Raw genomic sequence first — 23907 nt, 5'->3', positions numbered from 1 at the left:
ACTATTCATCCACTTCCTTCTCAAATCTCAACCCCTCATCCATGACTCATGAGGATTTTGACCCCTTTCTATTTGCAACCCTACATTCCCCCCTTCATGTATCAAAAAGCTTTACCATGTTATCCCCACATCGTTGAAATCATTCATACCTTCCCAACTTGTCGTTTTGGTTAAATGTATAAACCCTAATCTTCTCGTTTACACCAACCACCTGAATCACCCATGATTATAAATGTCATAACTAAATTCATAAGGAATTGCTGATTCTGGATTAACAGCTAAAACGACTAGCTTTTGTTTTAAAAGCTCTATCTCTAATTGCCACTAAGAGACTATATCATAAAGGGTCCACCTTTCATAAGAAAATTGAGAAAAGCTAAACTTTAGAGAGGGGTAAAGAGAGAGAGAACATTAAGATATATAGTAATTGAGGCAGCTAGGATCTGTGGTTATATTCTTGCTTTCCCTTGAGATTGAAGAATGCAAAACTTTCACAAGCTAGCACCTTTCTCTATCCCTGCATTCTATGTCATTCTTCTACCATTAGTTAGCTGTTCATTCCATGAAGAAGTGAATCATGATCAGTATGGCAGTCACAAGAGCATTAGACATTACTTTCACAAGGTAAACTAGTTCTTCAATTTCCTTTTTTCCTCCCCAGCAGGCCTTTGGAAAAGGGGTTTGATCTCCCTTAAAATATTTCTACAACAAAACCAGTTCCCTTTTTCCTCTTATATCTCCTTCCTCTTTATCTTCTGGAAAAGTAATAAGAAAGATCATAATAACCACCAGCAAGCCAAGTTTGCCATTTTATTCTTGTATCAGTTTTTATTTTTTAGCTTTTTAGCATCTAGGAAGTATCAGAGATTCAGAAGTAACTGTTGTTTAGTCACCTTTTGCAGCCAAGTCCTCAGTTGTCATCTGATGTTACAATTCATGGGGTTCTCCTATGGTTCTCACTCGGACTCTTAATGCCTATTGCGATACTTGCTATCAGAATGTCTAGTAGAGAGGAACCACGGTCCACGCGGCTCAAAATCCTTTTCTATCTCCATGTTATTTTGCAGGTAAGCTCTTGATCACTCTGCATAATATTCATGATACAGGCCCATTAATATCGGAAAACTAAAAAAGAAAATTATAGTGTATTTACATCGATGCAAATCTTCCTCTACAATATATTAACATGAACAAAGAGTGCAAATTCAGAGCCACAATGTGTAATGATTCAAGCTTTGATCTTTGTCTACGACATCATCATACATTACTAACTTTAATGAAAGGGTCCACAAATTATTTTAAGAGAAAAAATTATTTAGCCAACCGTCTGAAAACAGTACTTAAATTAATTTAACTGATTTTAATTATCATGACTTCAATGGCAAAAGAAGTAGTGATTATGCAAATCTTGTCATTGATTTAATCATATTTCTTTCCTTGTTCATTAGTGGGATATCCACATTATGTTTGCTGCATCACATGACAAAAACAATAAAATCATCGTTTCTACAAGAATCTAGCAAATTACTACTGTCACATGTAGGATATCCCCAACTTTGCTGTATCAAATGATTTAGGCACCTTTCATGGGTCAATGGGAAGAGGCGATCTCCCTTACTTCCTCGATGAATGTTCAGTTTAAGCATGTGTTTAGAGAAGCCAATATGGTAGCGGATTTTTTAGCAAAACATGGCGAGTGGTGGGACTTGGGATTTTTTTGGGGAGGACTTTGGTCTAGGTAGATTGAAGGGGCTTATATGTATTGATAGGTTGGGTATTCCTTATGTTAGATATTAATCGAGACGGTTTGAGTTTCGTTTTTTCTTTTCACCATGGTATTCTTCCGCCATAAGTGAGGGTTTACTTAATAAAATTGGGAGGGAGTCACTCATAGACAGGTGACCTCCGTCTCTTTCCAAAAAAAAGAAGAAGAAAAAAATGAATTACTGGAGGCCCTAGTTTGTGAAGATTCAGATGAATTAAAGAAGGAAATCTTGAAGTTTTCCCACTAGTTATAATCATCACTAGTCTTCTGTCGATCTTCTTCTAAACCTGTCTCCCTAAATGCTAAATTCTATATTTCTCCTTCTAACAGATACTTTCAGCACTTCTTGCCACAGCTGGAGCAGTCATGTCGTTCAAAAAATTTGAGAATTCATTCAGCAACAGCCACCAAAGACTAGGTCTAGCACTTTATTGTGGCATATGGGTGCAAGCCTTCATCGGAATTTTCAGGCCTAAGAGGTCATTCATTCAGTTTTCTCACAGTTGATTCAGTTTTCAGGCCTACAGACAATTATATTTATGCAATCTGCAATTTTCTTCCTTTTGCAGGGGGAAAAAAGAAAGAAGATTGTGGTACTTTGTGCATTGGATGCTTGGGACGATAATCTCTCTTTGTGGGATCATCAACATCTACACAGGCTTAAGAGCTTACAGTAAGAAAACAAGAAGAAGTACAGCCATTTGGACAGTGCTTTTCACAGCAGAGGTCTCTTTCATTGCTTTCTTTTACCTCTTCCAAGACAAATGGGAATATATGCAAAAGCAAGGGGAGATTTCAGGGAATGTTCCCATCACACTTTCCAATCAACAAATTCCTGAAGGCCCCAACCAAAAGGAGCTGTTGCCTGAACCATGTGGGAAGCGCAATGCACTCAAGAATTTGTTTGACTGATATGGGATTCTTTATTACCTTTTTCTTTATGGTTTGCTCATTTGCCTTTTGTTTTTTGATGCCTGCACTTTTTGCAAGCGGAAGGTGATTTCCCAAAAGAATGCATTATTGGAGTGCATGCATCAAAAAGCAGAGTTCGGATTGTCCATTCAGATATGTATATTCTAGGTACCTCTTTCATGTGATGATGACATTAGGAAATTGGCTTTTTACTTTTATATATATATATATATATATATATATATATATATATATATAATATGAGGTGAGGGAATTTATGAAGTTTGTAAGCATATATTTTGTAAGAATGTTTGGATTTATATCATGACTGAATATTAGATATATATAATACGAAATATAGCTTGTGGTACCATAATTTCTAAAAGATCTACTTGCAAATGCAGCTATTGGTTAATTAATTTGTAATTTCTAGTCAATCAATTAACTGGTCCAACTAGAAAATCCATGGTAAGTTGTCTTTGAATTAAATAACAAAAAAAAGGCTATTATTTTTCGTTTTAGCCCATAGATTTGTGTCTAAGCTGGAAAATGAAAAGAGTAGAGAGGAAGAGGAGTCTGTCTATGTATAGTCTCCATTTGAGATCTGCAAACTTTAAGATGTTTTTATAGATGAGATGAATTGAAATAAAAGTTAAAAGTTGAATAAAATATTATTAAAATATATTTTTTCAATATTATATTTATTTTAGAATTTAAAAAATTAAATTGTTTATTTTATTTTATACAAAAATTTATAAAAATTATAATGATTTGATAAGATGAAATGAGATAATATGAGAATGGTTGTGAAAATAAACAACGGTGACATTTTTTTCATTCCACTAAAAGTTTTTTTGAAATACAATAATGTCCCTGCACCCAATCTTCTTTCAAGATAGCCAACTTTTCTATAAAGTGTAGAGAGTCATGCTATCCAGAATTCCTGTTATTTTGCACATCCTGCACACCCGGTGACATGGCACTATTTTATTTAAAAATAAATAAAAGACGCACGGCATACAGACCAAAGAAGGAAGGATCACAGACATTTCTTCTTCAAACAAAACAAGATGCACGGCTTATTCACAATTTCTTTGTGATTTCCCATGACTTCCTCCCCCAATTTCTTTGTGATTCCATCTGTGTGGTAGCTTTGTCTGACTCTATTTCTTTTGACTTGCTCCCAGATTGAATTCCATTGTAGCATTTTCATAGGGTTGTAATTCGACTGCCGTTGCTCATTCCAAATATAAAGTTCGATTTGATTTTAAATAAGATCCTGGATTGCAGCTTTCCAAAGAATCCAAACACATTGATTACGATATCGACTAAGAATTTTTGGAATCTATTTGAGTCTTGCATTATTTACCTAGCCATCATTTTTCTTCATTAGATTGTTCACGATTCTGTGCACGACTCTTACGGCTAAAGCAACAAGAAAATTGCAGAAGAAGGGGACTTGTGACCTGCATTAAGGACCAGGACTCAAAGAGCAGGGGACTTGAAGGGGGAGAAGAAGCGGAAAAATAAAGGAGAGAGAGAAATATGAAATATGAAGAATGTGGACCTCATGAATTTTTCTTCTCTGAAATGGACTCAAAAATTTATCTCTTCTCTCTTCAATCTCTGTCCGACCGTCTGCCATTCAAGGAAGCATTGACTTTCTCGTGCATTGAGTTCGATCACTTTGTCATGTTCGTTTCGAGTATTCCTGAAATCTACTTCGATCTCACGCTCCAGTTCAACCCCATATTCACAGAAAATTCTCATGCCCCATCACTTTCTTCCAGAAACAAATAGCTCATAATGAGTTATACACTAAATTAAGCATAAATAAATAAACAAAAGTGGCGGAGGTATATTCATTTTTTCAAAGCCAAAAGTTTGACGAAGTTCTATAATTTTATACACTGCACATACAAGATCTATATCTATGTAGTATCGGTAAACAGAGAGGAACACATATAAAACCTTGGTGTCTTACAGTTTCCACTTAATTTGCTGAGAGAAAGTTTCAATGACCCTTTTACAGGTTGACTCCAGTGTTCTAACCGAAGAGGAAATGCCCCGAGAAACCAACGAAAAGAGAAATGGGAAACAATGAAATTTGTGGACGATAAAATAGGTTAGGAGGTAGGGAGGAAGGGGATTCGAAAGGCGAACGGGAGGAAGGGGTGTCTCAGCGTTTCTTGTCTCTTCAACAACTCGTTTCATTGACTCTTTAGGCCACGTATGGCATGTGCATTTGGTACTGCAAACAGAATTATTCAAATAAAAATTTATATTTAGATAAATTGGTGTAGATTTAAAAGATTTAGAATTCGAATATTTAAATTCTCGCAAATTGGCTCTTATCATGCCATCCATACATAGAGTGTAACACCCTGTACTCGAATGGATCGAAGAGTTACTACCTGTTACTTACAATCATATCTTCCAAACACAAATATCATTTTCAAAGACTCCAAAACACGAAAATATGTATTGCATAAACTTATCCACAAAATCATCAATATGTTAAATCCAAGAAACACAAATCTACGTTATCACCATCTCTAGAAATCCCAAAGCATAACATTCAATTAATTACATAAATCTCAATAATTCATAACCAATCAATAACTCATCTACTAAATAAAACTTATCTATTCATCAGTAGTACCCTTAGGTACTCAATCTCCATATCTTTAGCTAGTCTTGCTCATAATCACTATTCTTGATCCCCAGCTGAACCGTTAATATCCTTTGAAAAACATTATGGTGATAAGGTGAGTTATCAATAAATCAATAAGCAGAGAACATATACTAGTATGTAAACATGAGTCGTTTCACATAATTCAGAATGCAGAAACAAAACATTTCATTTTCAGAATGCATATCTCAAACATGTTATCAAAATATTAGAGCGATATTTCAAACTGTTCATATTCAAAAACCAACTAGTCATATTCAAAGACCATTTGGCATAACATGATTGAACATCTTCATTTTATCATATCATTTCGTATCGTATCGTATCGTATCGTATCATATCATCATATCATATCATATCATATACTATATTTAACTCCCATGGTAGGGTTATGCTATCCCCAGTGGCCAAACCAGATAGTATTAGAATGTGAAATTTTTCTTTATTCATTATCGGAATCCCGAGTGTGCACACAAGAAAGAACACGCAGAAAAACTATTTTGTTTTCAAAGTGGGTGCACTCATATCGGAGATGTTGGTACCAAGCATATAACAGAATCAGAACCATCGTATCAGAACCAGAAACAAAAACAAAATTAGATACATAATCAGACTAGAATCAAAAAGTCATGCGAAAGGTTTTTCATATGCATATCATATCACACAGAGTGTTGAACATATTCATATAATTTTCACATAATTAAAATGGGTTCAGAATATCTTCATATAACATGTACAAAATTTTCAGATTTCATATCCTTTTTTTTGCACATTTCAAAAACATGTCAAAATATTGCTCATCTCTACACTAGTTATGTCATGAAACAGTTTCTCTTTTATACAGATTTCATGATTAATGTAGAACACATATCACAATTACACAATTCTCAATACACAACAAAGTCATCAACGTCTTCCAATAAGTATCAATATACAGGATCACTTTAAATAAATAATACAAAGGTAGTACTAACGCTCTAATTATCTTACCAAAATTTGTGCGTTTAATTAGATAAAGTTTGATGACGAGGAGACGCTGTCTACGGCTTATTTCAGTGTCTGACGTAATGAGGAAAAATTGACAATGACATTGGAAATCGACAATGTACCATGAGGAAGTAAATGCTTTGAAATGATAAATTGTGAATAAGAATTTGTTAGACACAAATAAGGGAAACAAAGAACGAGAGAGAAGTGCACAAAACTCACATTCAATGGATACAACAATGGTAGTTTTGACAGTGGCATTAGGGCTTGCCGGCAACAAGTATCCAAGAACGAGCCAATGAACTTGCAACAATTAACGGTGCATGGTGGAGGGGTGGTGGAGATGTTATGTGAGAGAAGAAATCTGTGTGCATGGTGAAATACGGAACCAAAGAGAACCGGGTGAGTGAGAGAGAGATGGGAAAAACACTAACCATCGTTTGATGATGCCCCAGGGAGGATGCTCAATGATGACACTAGATCGACATCTTCCTGGGATGACACACATGCACAAAGTTCAAATTTATTGTGATTATGACGGTATCATCAAAATTGTACATCAAGGAATATTATACAGTGTAAGTCTAAGGTTGAGTGTTACTTTATGGAAGATGTCGAGGTACCTAGTGATACATTCCATATATTAACTTGGTGGAATATGAATTTTGACAAGTTTTTAGTCATTTCCCAAATAGCCAGGGATGTACTAGCCATTCTTATCACTACGAATACCTCTGAGTCGGCATTTAGCACCAAAGATCGTGTCTTGGATGCTTATCGGAGTTCATATAAAATATTGTTAAAATATAATTTTTAATATAATTTTTATTTTAGAATTTAAAAAAATTGAATTATTTTTTATATTTCGTTTAATTGAGAGTCTGAAAAAATTGTAATGATTAAATGAGATTAGATGAAATTATTTGTGAAAAAACAAACCAAGCCCAAATCAACCCAAGCATAAGCCTATATCTGTCGGTGAGCTTCCCTATTACAAAATCTCAAACTCAATGCTTTATGGATTTCGACAAAGATAAACAGAAGTGAGAAGAAAATAAGCTATAACGAAATGATTAGCTTCGTTTGAAAAGTAAATTTATCTCAATTTATTATTATAATTTTTTTAAATTTTAATACAAAATATAATAAACAATTCAACTTTTTTAAATTTTAAAATAATAATAATAATAAAAAATAATATTCTAATAATATTTTACCAACTCAATTCAATCCAATTCAATATTAAAACGCAACCTTAATTCTCGGCTAAAATCCTCTTTGGCTAAAAACCTTCTCAATACTTGTCTTTGATTTGATTACCAACGACGACGTGCCGCGGGTCGGAGAGAGAGAGAGAGAGAGCACGACCAAGCAGACGTTCGACTAGAGAGAGAGGGGAGAAAGAGAGAGAGAGCGTGCACGGGATTTGGTTTTGGTTCTATTCTTCACTTCATACGCGTCACAATTCTCAAAGTGTAAATCTGCTCTTTACACTGCGTCCGATCCCTAGCCACTCTCCTTTAAGATCTCCATCTTCTCAAGACAACCAGTGGCTCTCCGACCCTCCTCGTACTACTGAGTAATCATAAACAGTCGTACTCAATAGTCTATATTAAATGGCTTCCCACGACCATCATACCCATGAATTTGATGATCATCATTTGTTATGATCCTGCTGGGCAACTCTAGTAAAAATGGAACAATAAAATAGAAATAGATGAGAAGGAAACAGATGATAAACTCATATAATCATCACTGTACTTGAAGATGATAATGGTATTCAAGGCAGTGCCTCCAAATGAAAACTACAAGGCTCAATATAAAATTCAGAATAATCCTACAAACTACCACCTCCCAATGTCCCATAGACGTCAATCACTAAAACAAGGCCAGGGGCCAATCTTCTACAAAGAACACTAACTAAGGTCGGCCAACAACTTAGCAATTCAAATAAAATAAAAGGGAACAACTCAGCTAAAGGCCCATTAAGCCAGGCTCAATTTAATTAGGTTCATTACATCATCGTGACCATGATCATAGTCATGGAGATTCAAAAACAAAGTCAAGGGTGGGCCCTGATGGGAGGGTGTACCATAGCCACGATGGACTGGCACCTCATTCACATGAATCTATATACTCCCCGGGTTACTTCAGCAGAAGATCTCCACCACTTCTCACAAGGGATTTCAATGAAAGAGCTTTCGCCGTTGGCATCGGTGGCCCAGTTGGTACTGGGTATCTCCTATCCCCATTTGACGTTCTATGTGTTGCTTCTCGACGTTGTTATCGAAATTCAAATTTATGATTGTATCTTACTAGAATTTGCTTCAAAGACTCAGAAATGATTGATTCTAATGCTACTTTTTGAACTTTTAATTTCTGGGTTCATTTTTTATTAGTAAGATTCGAATTCAAATGGGGATAATTTCCTTGGAAGAGTGCGCTTGCCCCAGTAATGTTTCCAAAAATTTATATTTTATGCTTGGACAGCTACAATGTGTAAAGACTCAACCGCTAATAATCTTTTAAAATAATGTTCCTAGTTGATTCGTGTCGCATGCGTAAAATAGTGATGAATGAATGTGTTAAACGGTTTGCTTCTTAATTTCCAATGGGGTTTATGTTTTTGGTAATAAATGGATGATGCCAAAGACAGCAATGGATGTGTACCTTCGTTAGAGAGAGAGAGATTCATATGGGTTTGCGGTAATGTAAGTAGGTGTTTGTTGGTATACCCATCTCCGTAACTCACTCATTGATGGGGGTAAGGTGGTTTGGGATGTACTCTGTAGACCAAAGAAGGAAGGAGGCTTGGGTTTAAAGCGAGTAGAGCTTTGGAACAGAGCAGCCATCATCAAGGGTTGTGTTACCGTCCCTCAGAATTCCTCCTTAATATGTTCAAATGTTTAAGAAGTGTGGGATTCAAAATAAAATCGACTGGTAGCCTTTCGTTGTGTATTCGGTCGAGGTGTTCTCACACTTGCTTTTGTGCACTTGTTAACGATTTTGAGCTTCGGTCGTTTCTTTTTCCAATTGAATCTTCATGATTTGATCCTACTTTTATTTCGTTGATTTATATCATCTGCATTGTTAACCTGTATCAAACTCAGTAAATGGGTGCTGATGGAATGCTGTTTCATGCCATACAGGAAAACAGCTTTAATGCTTGCTCTCTGCCAATTTTTGCCGGACAAGTACAGTCTTGCTGCAGTACGTAGAATGTCTGAAAATTTTCTCTTTTTTCATTTTTTGAGTTTCTAGTTTTTCCTCCATCCAAAGCTAGTTCTGTTTCTCCAATTTGGACTCATACTTGCTGCTCTCATTTTGAGCCATCTATCTATAACATAAGTAATTTTGAAATAGTTTCGTTCCTGTTGAGCTGCGCCATTCAACCTGCATTAAATGACCATGAATTTGATCAAGTTTTTAAAGAATTTGAAAGATCATGTCAATAAATATTAGACAAAGTGGAATTTTAAGATTCTGGGACTCTTTGTATTCTTTCCTCTATGATGCTTGATCCTCTTTTCTCAATGTCTAGTTTATTACAGTTACTAATTCAAGAATGTCACATTCATAAAACTTCACAATCTGCTTATTATAAAAATTAAAAATTGACAATTTTTCCGTGCATTGTACAGGTGCACAACTTGTTTTAAAAATTTTCAAACAGAAAGACAGCTTGTTAAAGCCTTACTTTAGCTCTTTGCTGCACTTAACCAAACCAAATATTAGCCAATCCTGAGCCCAAACGAAGAAAAGGAAAAAATGTCCTCTCTCTTCTGTACATGATAGTGTAAAAGCTACCAATCAATGTTTCTTATGTCATTTATGAGGATGACCAAGCGATTTTTTTTTTATAATATTCTCTGTTTTACACTTTGAATAATTGCTTCAGAGTATTTTTTAATTACCATTTCTGAGGGTGGAAAGTTTCCCTGGAACTTAATATCACAACATTGCATAGCAGTTGCTGTTTGCAAAGACCTTGAAGCCAGTGTAGTTCTGTTGCTAATTGAGGCAAGGAAAACTTGGTGCACATAGAATAGAATATAAGAAGGGGCTGTACATCTTGAATTTATTAGTAGGCATACAACTCATAGAAAAGAGATCTACATCTATGTTTTTAGTGGTTCGTGTCTAACAACTAAACAGCTAAATGCCTCTAGATTTTTTTTTTTTTTTACTCATAAAAAAAATAATTTGTAGAGGCATTTGTGCACATAAATAGATACTTAATGTTGCTGTCACTTAGTGAAAGAATTTCACACTTTTACGTAGCTTTACTGAGTTTGTATACCTATGTGAGAGCGATATATAATTACGTAAGAGTGATTCATACAACCATTGAAGTTGTAATAACTTGATGTGAGCTGTTAATAATTGCATTATGGCCACTTCATGAAGAGGGGATGTATTGTGATGGATTGGTGTTCTATGTGTAAAAAGCAGAGAGAATCTGTGGATCATCTCTTATTGCACTGTGAGGTAACAAGGATGTTGTGGGATGAGATCTTTCAAAGGGTTGATATGGCTTGGATTATGCCTTTGAGGGTGGTGGATTTGTTGGGGTGTTGGAGGAAGATGCAAGGTTGCTATCAAGTGGCCGCTGTATGGAAGATGATCACATTGTGCATCATGTGGTGTATTTGGTCGGAATGGAATGTGCGATGCTTTGAAGACCAGGAAACCACAATGGTGGAACTGAAGAACTTTTTCTTTCACACTTTAATGCTTTGGTTTTCTGCTATTATACTAAATGGGAACAATGTTTATGATTTCTTATCTTTAAGTTATCGCTCTTAGAATGTATTTAGGGGTCTCTCTGTATACTTCCTGTGTACACGGGCTATACCCACTTCATTCATATCAATAATATTTATCTCTTACTTATAAAAGAAAATAATAATAATTGCATTATGACAGGAGTATCACGTAATTATTTCAGGTGACAAATGATATATTCACAAAAGAGGATGGTGAGTTCTTGGTAAAACATGGAGCACTTCAATAATATTCATATCAATAATATTTATCTCTTACTTATAAAAGAAAATAATAATAATTGCATTATGACAGGAGTATCACGTAATTATTTCAGGTGACAAATGATATATTCACAAAAGAGGATGGTGAGTTCTTGGTAAAACATGGAGCACTTCAATAATATTCATATCAATAATATTTATCTCTTACTTATAAAAGAAAATAATAATAATTGCATTATGACAGGAGTATCACGTAATTATTTCAGGTGACAAATGATATATTCACAAAAGAGGATGGTGAGTTCTTGGTAAAACATGGAGCACTTCCTGTGGAAAGGATACATGCTGTGGAAACTGGGGGCTGCCCACACGCTGCCATTCATGAAGACATTATCATTAATCTTGGCCCTCTTGAGGAGCTCTCCAATTTGTACAAAGCAGACATACTTCTTTGTGAATCAGGGGGAGGTACCTTTACGAAAATGATTGATGTGGTAGTAGTTCAATTTTATTTAATGCAGACTTACATTAAAGTTGGCATGTCACTGGAAATGATGGTCTTATTTGTTTTGTTTTTTATTGGCACCGGGAATCCGGGAACACAATCACGACTAAGGGAAAATTCCCCCAGTCCTTGGCAAAGAGCTTCCTGCAATTGCACTTTGGATAATAAGGGAAAATTCCCTCAATCCAATGGCCCTAGAAACTGTTTGCACCCTAGGGTTCGAACCTTAAACCTGGAGGGAGCATACCATCAAAACCAAGAGTCTTACCACTTGAGCCAACCCCTAGGGGTTATGACGGTCATATTGGAAACAAACTAAGAAAATGGTTTTCACAACCATTCTCATATCATCTCATCTCATCTCATCAAATCATTACAATTTTCTCAAATTTCCAAATTCTCACACAAAATAAAATAAACAATTCAACTTTTTCAAATCTCAAAATAAAAATAGTATTAAAAAATATATATTCTAACAATATTTTATTCAACTTTCAACTTTTATCTCAACTCATCTCATCCCATCTCATATGTGAAAACAAACGAGGCCTCAGAATTATGTTTCTCTAAATTTCAGTTGGGGAAATGCCGTTAAATCAACAGGAAAGAGGGCGACAATGACATCATTAGGCAGTTATTTTTCTTTCTTTTTTATTTCAGTGGGCTTTAGTAGAAAAGCATGATGCATTCATGATGTCTCTAAGAAAAAGAGGGTAGAAGTTATTGTCACTCTAGATTTATTTGAAAAGCTACACTAATAGTTCAGGAACTTTTTTTAAGATAAAGTTTCTGTTACAAGATAAAATTGTAATGAAAATGCTTATATCAAATTGTGCATAAATAAACACCTTTTCTTATGTTACCATTTGTGGAATTGACTTTCAATGAGAGATAAGGTTGACTATTCACTTGATATTGTATTGGTGCCAGATAATTTAGCTGCCAACTTCAGTAGAGAACTGGCTGACTACATCATCTATATAATAGATGTATCTGGTGGTGATAAAATACCTCGGAAAGGTGGCCCCAGCATCACCCAAGCTGATCTCCTTGTAGGTGTTTTCTTAAATTCATGGCTGCTGCTTTGGTTGTGGCACCCTGCTAACCTGTCAATTATCAATCTTCGGATCAGTTATAGAGATAAAATACTCGGGGAGTCTGACGCAAACGAGTCAATTGTTTTGGATTGCAGGTAATAAACAAGACTGACCTTGCGCCTGCAGTTGGAGCTGATTTAACTGTCATGGAGCGGGATGCACTTCGAATGCGTGATGGAGGGACATTTGTCTTTGCTCAGGTCGTTTTGAGTATTTTTTTTAACATTTGGTACCATAAACAAAGTATGAACTATAATTTTTCCAGTGGGAATTTCAAAATTATATAATCCTATATATTTTGTTTGATATGAAGTTTGGTTTAGAAATAAAGCAGAAAACAAGAGGCTGACAAATGAACTAGAAAGATAATGCATCAAAGTGTATATAGATTGGCATCATTACATCCTGATTGTGCATCTTGCGATGCACAGTTATTTTGATGAGTTTTGTTGGTTTCTCTCTCCACCACCTCTTCCTCATAACATGGGGTTGGGGGCACAGCACTATGCGGTAAAGATATAATTGTCCTACCATGTGCTTTCATGGCATTAGAAGGCACAAATTGATCCTCTAGAATGGAGTTTCTATAGATTAAGCCATTAGAACAGAAGCTGGTAGAATTTGAGTTGGAACAATGCCAAGAAACATTTCCTTATAAATTGAATTTGGCTCATCTCATACAAAGAATTTGGCTCATCTCAATCATGACTAAGGAAAAACACAAAAGAAATTGAATAAATGCAACTCGTGGGCAAATGCTATGCAGAAGTTTGGAATGGTCTATATTCTTTTAACAGATGGGAAGGTCCTTATACTTAAATCCTAATTTGGGAATAAAATGTCTGCCTACCTAGTTACATTTTCTAGGTATGGAATATAGACTACGTCCTACCTTACTTTCTAAATTATCATCTTCTCTCAGGCAACTGATTAGGGTAAGTTTGAATCTTTTTTTGGTCAGATATCTTGAAAAGTGCAAGAATAATATAAGTGACAAAATGATCATTCAATTTTGTTGTCCTTACTGGTAACAAAGTCAACATATGCCATGTTCATGATGCATGTGATTTGAATATGCAGGTGAAGCATGGAGTTGGCATAGAGGAGATCGTGAACCACATTTTACAGGGATGGGAAGCAGTGACCGGGAAGAAGCGTCGCTGACCCTTCTCTCTCTGGAAGTTGATGTTGTATCTTATGTTGCTGTCGTGTTGGGTAACTTTTCAAATGCCTGTGTGCCATCACTTTCAATAATTTTAATTTCAATTATGTTCTACTAATATGATTATCCAAGTACTAATATGATTTTAGTTCCTTTGGGAGTTAATTTCCACTGACAGCATGGTGTGGTGAAGCTCTTTGATAATACACAAGTAAACTGATGTAGCAGACACCCTAAAGGCCCAAAGGGTTTCTCCACATAGACTGCCCAAAAGCTTCACAGAAGCGCCAATTTCTATGTGCACAACCTAGCCAGTTGCTGCTGCCTTCGACATAAAAGGAAGCATTCCCATCTTTAACATTTCAAACCTTATTTTCACCCCTGCTTGCTTTGACCCCCGCTTTCTTGTTTTCCCCCTTATTTGCCACGAAAAAACTGCCTTCTTGTGCCCCCCTGCATAGAGGGTACTCTACTACTACATGTTCCCAATGATTTTGATTTTCTATATTAAATTTTTGCGAATGAATATATATATATATATATATATAGATGTATGATTTTGTATTTTCAAGAATATCATTTGTTGGCGCGCAATACATCCCCTCTTGAAATCGGAACTTTTAGAATTAGGAAAATTATATTATACCTCATGATTTTGTCTCCTCATTCTAATCGTTTATTTATTGATTTTTTTTATTTTTTTATTTAATAATTAAGAAAGTGACTATTAATATGTTGATATATTTTTTATTTTTTAAAAATATTAAAAGATATTAAAAAAAATGTAAAAGAGAAAAAGAGAAAAAATAAAAAAAGTGCATTTGGCCTAGGTGCATGGGCGGCATAGCAGCCGTCCCCTTAGAATTAATATCAGAAACGAATAATGGGGGAGGAGGTAGAGAGGAAGAGGGTAGTGGTGGAATCGCTGGGATGGCTGACCGAGTCGTCAATAATGCCGAAGAAGCACAGGGCCATAGAAGGGGTTGGGGCCTCCTCCATCATGGAACTGAAGGCCCACCTCTACAAGTCCCACGAGGAGTCCAAGAAGACCAAGGAACTCGCCGGAGTCCCCGACTGTCACCTTCCACCTCGCCAAGCAAAATATTGTCGCACCCAATTCCTTATCTGCCAAGAATTCTGGCGTCAATGCCCGTGCCCTCAAGTACTCTTCTTCTATTACTATGTTTACGCTTTTTTTTTTTCATTTTGAATTTTTTTTTATTGCAGTTTTAGTTTCGTTTTTGGGTTGATAATTAGAGATTTGATTTTAAAGGACCAGTCTTGGAGTAGAATTAGGGTTCTAACTTGTTGGGTAATGATGGTGGTTTGTTTGCTGGTGAAGATTTTTAAGTTTTTGCTCGGTAGGTAATTAAAGAAAGAAACTCATATGAAATAACTTCATTCCCTTATCGATGATGCATATGAAAATGGTAGTGGTTTACTTGCAATGGGATACTGCAGCTTGCTTTTGTTTTTCTAGCAACTTTTGTTTAATCTATATTTTTCATTTGTTAAGTAGTACTTCACCCAACACAAAGGTCGGCAATGACCACTAAAAGCCATGTTCCCATTTTATATATTCCAGTCTCATGATTCTTTGTTTACTGGTGAAGATTGGGCCTCGCATTTATCTAAGTTCAAGTGTCTGCTTGATTGCTAGTAAAAGAATTACGATTTTGTTTTTGGGACAACAAACATATGACATCTGATCATTCTTCACATTTATTTCTTGGAATTTTTTCTGTTAGTGTCATCAAGTGCTCAACATGTAACTGGACTATAGTTTGGTTTGCTACTAAGTGGAATCCTGTTTTGGTGTGAAAACCCAGGGACAAACTCGAGCTGAAAGCAGCTAATGATAGATCAGCCAGCTATACAGCATTAGAGAGGAAGGCTGAATTGTATGATAAGCTAGTGAGGGGAGAGCTGTCTGATCAGGAAGATAAGGAGAAGTATTGTGTGGATTTCTTTCACAAGAAAATTGAGCAGGATGAGGCTCGGCAACCTCAGGATCAAGATACTCCTACAATGTTACTCCCAGAGAGTGAGGATGGTGCGAATGATGCTTCTTTTTTGTTGAACACAAAACCTGTGGGTCTCGGAAGAATGGTTGGAACATTGGACAGCGACGAACACAAGCGTTTTGTGAGGTGAGGAATTTAACTCTTCCTAATATAGTTCGGGGAGTTTGTTATCGTAATCATTGTTGTAATAAATGCAAAACGCAAGGTGATTAGAAGTGAATTAGCTTTGGAATGATTGATTAGAGCCAGACCTCTGGCAGTTCAACAAGGAAAGAATCTATAATCAAGGTTTTATGTTGGTCATAATATGTTTGTTCAGGTAGAACCCAACCTCCTAATCAATTTGTTATATCTCACCATTTTATTTAACAAGCAAGAGACTAGGTTGTCTAGAGAGAGAGAGATTAGATCCCTTCCATTTGATGCTAATGACAAGTTGCTTTAGTAAAACTTTTGAACTTATAATAATGTTCTCTTCTAGTAATTCTGTTAAGCAGCTTTGACTTTACACTATGTTGCTGAGAAGTATGTCCCGAATAAGCATTGTGTGTGTCGTATGACTAGGGCTCATCATCGGATTATTGTGATTTTGGTTTCCTCAGGGAAGTTCATGAAGAAGTAAATCAAGCAAGAGAGAAGACTTCAGAGCTCAAACTGCGCAGACAAGAGCAAGCAGCAGCTAGTCGTGAGAAACTGAGACAGGCGTATTTGAGGAAACGACTAGAGAACCTGAAAGCCACATCCAATGCGGAACAGACATGATGATCAAGCAGGTGGCAGTTTCTTGGTCCTCAACATTCATTTTGCGGTGAAAAATACAGTTCTGATGGGATTCTTCAATGTACTATTATTTTTGTTTTCAGTTTTACTTGTGTACAGAAATTGTATAAGATTAAGGACTCCAAAGTTTTATAGCATGTTCATGAGATGTATGAGAAATCCAAACTAGAAATAATCGAACGGAGTTTCAACAAAGATCTTCTCTACATGCTAGAAATAATCAAGTTGGTGTGTAAAATGTCAGGATAGCTTTGGAGAACAATGACCTAATTTTATGAGCCGTGCTCAAAAGAACCCAACACAGAGCTTACATTATTGCTTTGAAAAATTATTATCATCAGTCACTTATTCATCACCCAACACTCCACACACTATGAAAAATACCCCCGCACCCTAGAAAAAGCTATAGGTGTGGAGTGTGATGAATGGTGGTTGATTAGTAGAATTTATCGCTCGCTTTATTGATAACTGAGCCAAACTTGAAACAATCATACAATTACAGGCCATATCAACAGCTAAAAGACACAAAACCTAAACCCTCAACAAGAAGGAAAACGAAAAAGAAGTATAGACATCCATGTTAAACGAAGCAATTCCCTTTTCTCATTACAAAAGACCCCGTTTTAAATGTCTCTCTATTAGAGCATTTTTCCCATTATATATACCAAAATAAAAAGGTGCGACAATTGTCAGAAGTGGGATTTGAACCCACGCCCTCGTTAGAGGACCAGAACTTGAGTCTGGCGCCTTAGACCACTCGGCCATCCTGACTAATGACTGGTTGCATAGAAAACTAATTTATATAGAAATTTATTAAATTGTTTCACTTAAAAATAAATGATAAATGGAAAAACGACTCCGCTGGGGATCGAACCCAGAATCTCTGGTTCCGTAGACCAGCGCCTTATCCATTGGGCCACGGAGTCCTCTTGATACTTCAAAACTTTATGCAATGTTATATACTTTAATTTTGGACTTCACCTTAGCCTTCTAGAATGAGAAAATCTTAAAAAGGGTCCGACTGTCCACCCCAAAAAAACAGCATTCCAATAGAAACGTGTTATGTACGCTTTCCATGGTAGCTACCTTGTGACCGCACCCCAGCAGAATCCCAATCTCACACTTTAGATTTCAGTCCCCTTCGTTCCCCCTCTCTCATTTGTTCCCCCTCGTGTGAGTTGCAGCCCCTCGCCCCTATCAATAACCTCACTCACACACACACACACACTCTCTCTCTCTCTCTCTCTCTCTCATTTTTTGTTGCTATCGAGTCATTGTCGCTGGTCCACTTGCTGCGTCAAGCTTTGCATGCCACTGTTTTCTTCTCAGTTTACACTCTTGTTATTTATAATAGAGGTTAGAAGCTTTGCTCCTTTGAGTCACGTATCTATCATTTGACCTCATACTAAACTTATCTTGTCGGCAATGAAGCCAAACAAGTTGACCTTCCATGGGCGTTTTTATCGTTGGACAAGCAAATAAGTTAGGCTTCCAATCTAGGAATCGAAATTATGATGGCTGATTTTTAATGCAACATAAATGGTCAGTTGTGAGAACAATTACTTAGTTTAGCCCCTGTTTTTGCTCATCAAAATAAAGCATTTCGTTTTCCCCACCTTGAGTCGTGGTTTTACCACCATGCCGCTGCCACCTTTCCTCCACGCCAACGCCACTGCACAGAGAGCACCTTCGCACCCACTGCTCTCTCTGTCTCACTCACGTTATTTCTTAGAAAACTGATGATGGTATCGTGCATCGGTGGGCGACGGAAACTACAGTGTGCAAAGGTTTTCTGAATGGGGCTCAAATCAATTTCTGAAGGCAAGGAGAAGATGTGTTTTATGTCTAGTGTAATGAGTTTATTGTAATTTCTATGAAATTACTGATCTGGCATAGTGTTATTGGAGGGTTGTTAATGACTCAATGTCGGATGGACTGCTGCAAAGCATTTTTCGTGTAGAATCTATAGATTTCAAATCATCTTGATGCCAGATGGTACAAACAAATAGAGTTCTTTTCAAAAAAAAATCTTCTGATTCATGGTACAATTATTAGGTATTGTAATTAAGTCGTAAAAAAATCCATAAAATTGACCAGGGTTCTGTTTTCCTAATAATCAAAACTGTTAGAATTGGTCTGGTTCCAATTTTGATATTTAGAACATCGAGTAGAATTGAATCGGACTGGTAGATATATATTATATATATTTGTTAAATTTTTATATTATATATAAAATATTTTTTATATGATTTTATATATTACATATAATTTTTATATTATATTATATTATATGTTAATGCTAATTAACATAACATGAAACTTAAATCCATATCTATTAATCTTTTAACATAAAATTAATAGAAAATTTGATTATTGATATAACATAAAATTAATCTTATAAATTTTAATATAATATTTTATTATGATATAACATAAATTAATCTTATAATTTTTAACATAACATTTGAATTTTGATATAACATATAAATTTAATCTTATAATTGTTTAGCCAAAACTTATAAAATTAGGGATATGGATTAATCACTTGCTAAAATTTTGTTGGAGTATAATTTTATTTATCCGTAAAATCGAAAAAAAGGAATCAGATTGGACCGAAACAGGAAAAACCAAAAGTTTTGATTTCGATGGTTAATCGGTCCGGTATCGGTTCTTAAATTTTTAAAACTGGTATATACCAATCCAAAATCGGACCCGTTACATCCCTCATTGTAATCAAAGTTTGACTTATGGATGGTTCTAATTTAGTCAATAGAATGAAATATTTCGATACTGGTATATTGCAGTGTACCGTTTTAGAATATCCACTATATATATATATATATATATATATATATATATATATACACGCATACATATATGCATATATACCAAAAAAATAGATGACTATCTATCAACTTAAAAAATAAAAAACAACCATCAAGCAAACAAAAGAATAATAATCCATGCTCCATATAATTTCATATTCCATCATAATTGAAAAACAAATTAACTGCAAATTAAAAATTCTTCAATCTGAATTAATGTTTAAGTACTGTTGAAACTCGGATGGATGTCAGCTGAGATATGGTAAGAATTACTTGGTGAAAGGATAAAGTCCTTGTTAAGTCGGAAATCTAATCGTGCAATTATTTTTATTTTTTATTTTTACACAAGACTTGCCTTTTTTTGTTATTAATTAGTGTAAAACTACCTTTTAACTTACAAATCTCAATGCACAATTATTTTATAATCGATGCTATATATTTTAAAGTGTTTATATCACACACTATTTATATGGCATAATTTGATTTATAAGATTCAAATTTTATTTATTTTTTAAATTAAATTATGTCACAGATAATATGCGATGTAAAGATTTTAGAATAAAATTATTCTTATTTTTACATGGGACTTGTCTTTTTTGCATCTCAGAATAAAAGAAAAATATCAAAAAGTGTATGGCTATGAATTAGCATTGGTGAAACTTTAAAGACAAATTGATAATTGACTCAATTAATCACTTTTATCCAGCCATATTTCGGATGAATTTTATATTCCTTCCGGAATACCGGAATTTGGCCAGAACAAGGGGGCAACACATTGAAATGGTCGAGATTTCAGCCGAATTGAAATAGATCACCAATCTGTTCCGGCAATAGAATATTTCGGCCATTCTAGTTGGAATAGAACGAAAATTTGAATATAATTAATGTTAAATCAATACAAATTAATAAATTTTGATTATAGATCATGTTGAATTAGTACTTGACCAAATCGAATGATTAAATTTTAGAAAGAAGTAGATATATCATGTAGGTGTTATAATATTTATTGTAATTTGCTGTCTATGTAATATTTTTAAAGGGGTGTTCAACCGGATCTGGATCTAGATATCCGGTCATAACCGCATCCAGATGCTAAAATCCGAGCAGTTATCCGCCCGGATTAATCCGGATTTAATCCGGATCCGGGTTTATCCGGTAAAGACTTTAAAACTTAAAAAATATTTGTATAGCACTTGTTTTTTTTTTTTAAATTCTGATATGCTTAAATTGTCCAGATTTTTTTAAAAAAATAATTTAAACACTTTTTAAAAGATTTTTATAAAAAAAAATTAACAAACAAAATAAATAAAAATTTAAAATAAATAATATTGTTGTTACATCACAATGCAAAACATAAATTTACAATAAATAAATAAATAATAATACATTACAACTAATTAACTAAAACATAAATTTACAAAAAAAATAATAATAATAATACATCACAACTAATTAAACTAAAACATAAATTTACAAAGAACAAAAGAAATAATAATACATCACAACTAATTAAACTAAAACATAAATTTACAAAGATCAAAATGCATTAGTATTCACATCTTAAATCTGGAATAGGGGGGAAACATTGATTTCTTTTACCTTGATCTGGTGATGTCATTTTGGGAAATTTTCTATTGAACCGAGTCTCCATAAGCTGCCAACAACATCAATTACAACAGATAAATGAAAACTATAATGATTAGAAACAATAAGTCAAAAAGAACAAAATAATAAAATAATATGTAGCCATGTTTGTTTCAGTTTCCATCCTCCCCTTTGGAAAGTCCTTGCAACGCCAAACAACATGATCTTACCTTCTCTCAATACCTTCTCTGGCCCCTCTCTTGAAAATGCAACAATCAGCACTAAAAATGCAACAATTAGAAACCAGTAAAACCAACAATTTAAGTAGCAAAACAAGAATGGAAAGAAGTCTATCGTCCACTTTTCTAAAGCTTGAACACAAATAGTACAACTTGCCTTTTTTCATTTCATATAAACCAAACAAACAAAAGGAAAAATAATATAAACCAAACAAACAGAGTATTACATAAAATAGTGATTAAAACTAAATCTCAGGTGAAAAACAGAGCAAAAGAAAAATAATATAAACCAAACAAATCTGAGCTTTTTCTGAAAAAAATCCCTAAGTACATAGAAAGGTACCTTAAGAGCTTAGAGAGAGATAGCCTTCTATGGTAGCCTCCGCGTGTCTCACCCTGATGCGCAAAGCACTTCGAAGCTTGGAGAAGACGAGAAAGCCGCAACCCCTAAGTGAGAGAGAAGGCGGATTCAAGACCGAGAGAGAATGCGGATTTGAGAAGATGAGAAAGCAAACCCTAAGCGATTCGAGAAAACCCTAAGTGATTCAACAATTTCGACTAAAGACGACAAGACGAGAAAACCCTAACCGAATCAGGAACTTTTTTAACCGCCCGAGTGTAATCCAAGCGGATTACTACCCGGATGCACCAGGATTTCCGGGTTTTGGACCGGATCCAAAAAAAAAAAAAACCGGTCCAATTGAACACCCTTATTAAACAGTATGAATCTCACATGAGCATATATGTAATATTGTGTCTATCTTTCTCCCAATCGAATCATCCAATTTCTAATAATGTTAAATTCAAGTTCAAATGCAAATTCAGTGTAAATCCTTTAAAAAGATCTTACATTTACACATAGAGAATTACTATAGTTATAAAGAGATCCCACAAAAATAAACTTGCAAACTAATATGACTTCATGTGATACGTTAAATCTACTTTACAATAAAAGTAGTTTTACAATCTAATGTACCACATCAAACCACGTCAATTTATGTGTTTATTTTTGTAAAATCTAATTTTGACCAAAGAATTTCTCTTACACAAATCATTCTCGTTTTGAATAATATAATATACATGCCTGAACATTTGTAAAAAGAAATACGCAGCAATCTGAAACTATTGATACAAGGAAGTACTTATATAAGAGGAAATTAAGTTGTTTTGAAGCCACTTTAGAATTTGAAGTTGCCAAATAAGGTTTCAAATTTTGGGTGGAGGGCATCAAGAAGTACTGAAAGTCCTCCTACAAAATAGAATTTGTTATTAAAGGAGATTATTTCAACCGGATTGTGTGTACATTGTGATCAGTTGCGTATGGAAGATTAATGTATTCATGCTGCTTTTTGTGGATGCTCATTTGTTCAAGCAATATGGGCTGCTAGATGTCCACAGGTTTGTTCTTTTTTGGGGATGGCTGGTCTGTTTTCTGATTTAGTTTGGGCATTGATGAAGTTTGATCTGTACTTAATTGATAATTCCTATTTTCCTTACTATTGCATGGGGTATTTGGAAATATAGAAATCTTAAGATATTTCAAAATTATGATTATGTTATTCAAGAGATTGTTGGTGATTAGCTAACGTATGTTGAAAGCTATTATTATTTGTTGAGCTTTGTTACACAACCTCCATCACACTCCACACTCCACACTTTTTTAAATTTTTTAAATTTTTAATATTTTTTTTAAATTTTTTTTTTTTGAGTTTATTCTTTTTAAATTATTTTAAATTATTTATTTATTATTTATATAATAAATATTTAATAAAAGAAAAAAATAATAAAAATTAAAAATAATGTGGAGTGTGGAGGTTGTATGAATAGTAAGAAGTTGAGTAGATTTTTTGTTATTTGTTGGTGTGTAAAGAGTACTTGCTCTCTTGGAAAGCTCCCCCTTGGTATGTTTAAAGCTAGCTGGTATTGGTGTTATTTTCATATTTTGAGAGACCAAGATTACCACCACGTTTGGTTAGCCAATGTAGATGAACTGTTTTCATCTCATTTGTACTTTGGTGAACAGTGAAAAACTGATATGAACAGGGTGTACAGTGAAAACTGACAGTAAATAGTGAAAACTGACATAAAACTGACACTGAACAATGCTCTGCAGCTTGCTAGTGCATGGTGGCATGTGTATACGCGAGCTTCACAATGGCTTCTTTGTCCTTTGCTAGCTCTGGAGTATTGTATATTTTTACCTTTTTGAGTGAGTAAATGTGCCTTCATCGGGAGCTACTCGGCTGCTATATTGCCCGTAGAGTAATGTTAGAGACAATCTTCAAATATATTGTAAAAAAGTGAACTTCTAAACAAAAAGATGAATGTTTTATACTTTTTTATGAAA

The 23907-nt window shown here is 34.7% G+C and overlaps 2 protein-coding genes, 2 non-coding genes and 1 pseudogene across 4 annotated transcripts; 3 read left to right on the top strand and 2 right to left on the bottom strand.

The window, feature by feature from the left end:
• Positions 1 to 391: 391 nt before the first annotated feature.
• Positions 392 to 2865, top strand: LOC108990220 (cytochrome b561 domain-containing protein At4g18260-like). Its single transcript, XM_018964108.2, has 4 exons — positions 392 to 624; positions 903 to 1067; positions 2096 to 2244; positions 2335 to 2865. Exons 1-4 carry the CDS (start codon positions 481 to 483, stop codon positions 2675 to 2677), a joined length of 801 nt encoding a protein of 266 aa, XP_018819653.1. The 5' UTR covers positions 392 to 480; the 3' UTR covers positions 2678 to 2865.
• Positions 2866 to 8129: 5264 nt separating this feature from the next.
• LOC108990180 (urease accessory protein G-like) lies at positions 8130 to 14592 on the top strand. Its single transcript, XM_035689247.1, has 9 exons — positions 8130 to 8226; positions 8366 to 8591; positions 9506 to 9566; positions 11305 to 11346; positions 11458 to 11506; positions 11660 to 11812; positions 12780 to 12901; positions 13042 to 13146; positions 14027 to 14592. Exons 1-9 carry the CDS (start codon positions 8130 to 8132, stop codon positions 14108 to 14110), a joined length of 939 nt encoding a protein of 312 aa, XP_035545140.1. The 3' UTR covers positions 14111 to 14592.
• A 297-nt stretch (positions 14593 to 14889) lies between these two features.
• Positions 14890 to 17091, top strand: LOC108990179 (annotated as a pseudogene).
• A 508-nt stretch (positions 17092 to 17599) lies between these two features.
• On the bottom strand, positions 17600 to 17683 carry TRNAL-CAA. Its single transcript has one exon. It is a non-coding gene; the product is annotated as a tRNA-Leu (tRNA).
• An 82-nt stretch (positions 17684 to 17765) lies between these two features.
• Positions 17766 to 17838, bottom strand: TRNAR-ACG. Its single transcript has one exon. It is a non-coding gene; the product is annotated as a tRNA-Arg (tRNA).
• Between the last annotated feature and the right edge of the window lie 6069 nt (positions 17839 to 23907).

The sequence above is a fragment of the Juglans regia genome, chromosome 4 (assembly GCF_001411555.2).
Source record: "Juglans regia cultivar Chandler chromosome 4, Walnut 2.0, whole genome shotgun sequence".
Classification (NCBI taxonomy): Eukaryota; Viridiplantae; Streptophyta; class Magnoliopsida; order Fagales; family Juglandaceae; genus Juglans; species Juglans regia.
The sequence above is the reverse complement of the archived record's forward strand: the minus strand, read 5'-3'. Positions and strand labels throughout refer to the sequence as shown.

What these genes read in the sequence shown, in the direction of transcription:
- LOC108990220 (XM_018964108.2), top strand. Translation starts at nt 481, where the DNA reads ATGCAAAACTTTCACAAGCTAGCACCTTTCTCTATCCCTGCATTCTAT. An exon ending in TTAGACATTACTTTCACAAG is followed by an intron (nt 625 to 902) that starts GTAAACTAGTTC and finishes CACCTTTTGCAG; the next exon opens with CCAAGTCCTCAGTTGTCATC. An exon ending in ATCTCCATGTTATTTTGCAG is followed by an intron (nt 1,068 to 2,095) that starts GTAAGCTCTTGA and finishes TCCTTCTAACAG; the next exon opens with ATACTTTCAGCACTTCTTGC.
- LOC108990180 (XM_035689247.1), top strand. Translation starts at nt 8,130, where the DNA reads ATGGTATTCAAGGCAGTGCCTCCAAATGAAAACTACAAGGCTCAATAT. An exon ending in CCTCCCAATGTCCCATAGAC is followed by an intron (nt 8,227 to 8,365) that starts GTCAATCACTAA and finishes CAATTTAATTAG; the next exon opens with GTTCATTACATCATCGTGAC. An exon ending in TCTTTGTGAATCAGGGGGAG is followed by an intron (nt 11,813 to 12,779) that starts GTACCTTTACGA and finishes TATTGGTGCCAG; the next exon opens with ATAATTTAGCTGCCAACTTC.